Source organism: Alosa pseudoharengus, unplaced genomic scaffold (assembly GCF_046254945.1).
Source record: "Alosa pseudoharengus isolate Yale_2024_CS ecotype anadromous, Long Island Sound unplaced genomic scaffold, YU_APseudo_1.1 YU_APseudo_1.1_scf_284, whole genome shotgun sequence".
In the NCBI taxonomy this organism is placed as follows: Eukaryota; Metazoa; Chordata; class Actinopteri; order Clupeiformes; family Clupeidae; genus Alosa; species Alosa pseudoharengus.
This window is the reverse complement of record NW_027468712.1, coordinates 17,501-21,227: the sequence shown is the minus strand read 5'-3', so window position 1 is coordinate 21,227 and position 3,727 is coordinate 17,501. Positions and strand designations below refer to the sequence as shown.

At 48.9% G+C, this 3,727-nt stretch overlaps 1 protein-coding gene across 1 annotated transcript in view; it reads right to left on the bottom strand.

Moving 5' to 3' along the window:
- Positions 1-3,500: 3,500 nt before the first annotated feature.
- Positions 3,501-3,727, bottom strand: part of LOC143099450 (MAGUK p55 subfamily member 7-like) — a 2,190-nt gene continuing 1,963 nt past the window's right edge. The window contains exon 3 of the mRNA XM_076262441.1: positions 3,501-3,602. Coding sequence (XP_076118556.1) covers positions 3,521-3,602 — 82 coding nt within the window. The 3' untranslated portion in view covers positions 3,501-3,520. The remainder of the gene's footprint in view (positions 3,603-3,727) is intronic.

Genomic DNA, 3,727 nt, shown 5'->3' with positions numbered 1-3,727 from the left:
GTAGACATGAAAGGAGAGATAGAAAGAGAACTTGAAGAGGAGGAGCAAACGAAGAGAACAGAAAGGGAAGAACTGAATGTGCATAGAGAGAGAATGAGCATGAGTGAGGGATGAATAGGAAGAAAGGAAGTGTGTGTATGTAAGAGAGAGAAAGAGAGAAAGAGGGAAGTGACAGGGCAACATTTGGAACCACTTAAAGAGTGCTTCCTCTTCCTCATGTGGTCTTGATTCCTCCTAACAGGGGTTCAATCAAAACACACGCGAGAGAAACAACAGCATCTCCACAGCAGTACACGCGTCTCCTCTTACACACACACACACACACACACACACACACACACACACACACACACACACACACGTACACACACACACACACACACAGCATTTCCCACAAACGCGTGGCTACACCCGGGGGCGATGCAGCAGACATAACAGCCGTCGGCCTCGATCATGAGGCAGACCGGCAGAACTGGCGGTGGGTTTGACTCCTTCGCAGAGAGAGAGGGATAGAGAGAGAGAGAGAGAGAGAGAGAGATAGAGAGGGATGGAGAGAGAGAGAGAGAAGGAGAGAGAGAGGGATAGAGAGAGAGCGAGAGAGCGAGAGAGAGAGAGAGAGAGAGAGAGAGAGAGAGAGAGGGAGAGAGAGGGAGAGAGAGAGAGAGGGAGAGAGAGTTGAGGGAAGAAACCCGAGCTGCTCTGATCTGCTATCTGCCATCTTGTTCCTACGTTAAGGATGCAGAGCTGACTGCGGTGGCAGACGCCTACTCAAGCTTCCCTTGTGTGTGCCGATCTGACAACACTAAACAAGACGGAGCTTCTGGGGAAGTGGGCATGGGGAGTGAGATGGTGTGATGTGATGGTTGGAAAGAAAAGGGGGAAAGAGATGAGCGAGACAGAGGCTGGGAGAGGGAAAGAGGGAGAGATGGAGAGAGGGAGGGAGAGGGGAAGAGGGAAAGACGGAGAGAGCTAAAAGGGAACATGGGAAAGTAAGAGTCAAAATTGAGAGAAACAAAAATGAAGAAAGAAAATAAAAAAGAAAGAAGAGTTGTGTGTGTGTGTGTGTGTGTGTGTGTGTGTGTGTGTACATGTGTGTGTGTGTGTGACTCTAATCTGGAGGTGTGCGTCTTTAGTTCTGATTCCAATTTGCTCCTATTCTTAATGTAATGACACACAGTATAGGCAACACAGTACAGGCTCAAAGACACACACATCTATGGGAGGAAATGTCAGGACAACTCGTATGTGGATTCATGGGGGGGGGGGGGGGGCATCACTGACAGGTAAAAATACAAACACACATTTTTTTCATTTATTTCTCTCTCTTTCTCTCTCTGTCTGTCTGTGGCTCTATCCCTCTGCCAGAGGTTTCCTTCTGACCTCTCATCATCACCTACTGAATTATGGGCTGATGTCACTCAGACACAAGCCAATGGACAGATGGTCCCCTACACACACACACACACACACACACACACACACACACACACACACACACACACACACACAGGCTTCCAGGAAGATGCCTGTGGAACTTTCCAGATGACACAACCTAAATCTCTGTCATATGTTGATTGTTTGCGAGTTGGTGACGCGGCTTTTGGTAAAAAGTACACAGCAGACCTCTGCAACTGACCACTGGGAACAACGCACTCCCTATGACCCTTTGTCCAACACACACACACACACACACACACACAGATCAATCCCCAACAACAACAAATAGTATGTCAATGATCTCTTCACAATTGCCAATATGGCTTCTTTAGCGCATGTGCACACACACGCACACACACGCACACGCACACACACACACACACACACACACACACACACACACACACACACACACACACACACACACACACACACACACAAACACACACACACGCACACGCACACGCACACGCACACGCACACGCACACGCACACGCACACGCACACGCACACGCACTTTACATTCCTACTGATCATTAAAATTCTGTCAGCGCCGATGCATGGACATTTAATCCATCCTCTCCTAAAGAGCTCGTTAATATCAGCCTGCCTGAGGTTATTGCATTAGCCGTGCCTGTCATCCACGCTAAGTCTCGGCCTCGTCAGCTGGCCGCCGGGGTGGTCTCCGGTCTCCATCAGCCTCGTAGGCCCGACGCGACGGCTGTCAGCTCGCTACAGCGTGAGCCCGCTTGGCTTGGGCCAGATGGAGAGAGGGGTCACTTTCCGAGGTATGACGAGGTCGAGGTAGACTTGAGCGGAGGCCAGCGTGCGCTTTAGAGCGGAGCGGCGACTCGACAAAGGCCAGATACTACGTCTGTGTGTGTGTGTGTGTGTGTGTGTGTGTGTGTGTGTGTGTGTGTGTGTGTGTGTGTGTGTGTGAGAGAGAGAGAGAGAGAGAGAGAGTGAGAGAGATTTTGTTAATTTTGGAGAGCATGTATGAGGCACTTTATGTCTCTGTGTGTGTGTGTGTGTGTGTGTGTGTGTGTGTGTGTGTGTGTGTGTGTGTGTGTGTGAGAGAGTTTTCAAATTGTATGATCTATATGGCTGCTGTAAGATGTTGCCATTTTGTTAGGAACCTACAGTTGTGCTTTAAACCTTTCCTGGTGCGTTTCCATGCTCAGTCCCTGGCTACTCACGCACAACATCTGTCTGTGTGTGTGTGTGTGTGTGTGTGTGTGTGTGTGTGTGTATATATGTGTGTGTCTGTGTGTGTGTGTGTGTGTGTGTGTGTGTGTGTGTGTGAATGAGAGAAAGAGAGAGAATGTTACACTGAAATAGTGGCCGGTGTGTTCACACACAGTAAAACACATTAATGTATAAAACAGAAAAGGGGGTGATTTACGGCAATCTCTCTCTCTCTCTCTCTCTCACACACACACACACACACACCACACACACACACACACACACACACACACACACACACACACACACACACACACACACACACACATGCGTGCTGACACATAGAGAGAGAATGGGAGAAAGAGAGAGTGGAAAACACTTCTTTTCTCTACACAACACATCTACAGTATATGGTTCAAGGGTAGTCTACAGTTAGAGGAAAGGTGTTTGTGTGTGAAACAGAGAGCATGATGATGATAGAGAGATCAAATGAGCCAATGAGCACACAAGGTAGAGCAGGGTAGAGGTGTGGATGAGAATGGTGAGGGCTGACCCCTCAACAACCTCATTTCTTCACCTTCAGTCCTGCCTCCACTTTAGCCAGCAGTCCCCTTCCCCACCGGCACCTTCTCAGGGTCACTGAGAGTAAACTAGTGGAATGATGAGCCAGTCTGCATAAGTGTATATGTGTGTGTGTGTGTGTGTGTATAGGTGTGTGTGAGTGTGTGTGTGTGTGTGTGTGTGTGTGTGTGTGTGTGTGTGTGTGTGTGTGTGTGTGTGTGTGTGTGTGTGTGTGTGTGTGTGTGTGTGTGTGTGTGTGTGTGTGTGTGTGTGTGTGTGTGTGTGTGTGTGTGTGTGTGTGTGTGTGTGTGTGTGTGTGTGTGTGTGAGTGTGTGTGTCAGGTGAACTCACAGGATCTTCGGCTGGATATCTTCTGAGGTGGTGGGAGAGTGGCTGGTGGTCGTCGCAGAGCAAGCCTCCTGAAGAGAGAGATGGATAGACAGAGAGAAAGAAAGATTGATAGAGAGAGAGATAGAGAAAGGGAGAGAGGGAGAGAAACAGCACAGAGGAGTCAAATAAACCCATCAGGTCTGACAAGCACAGC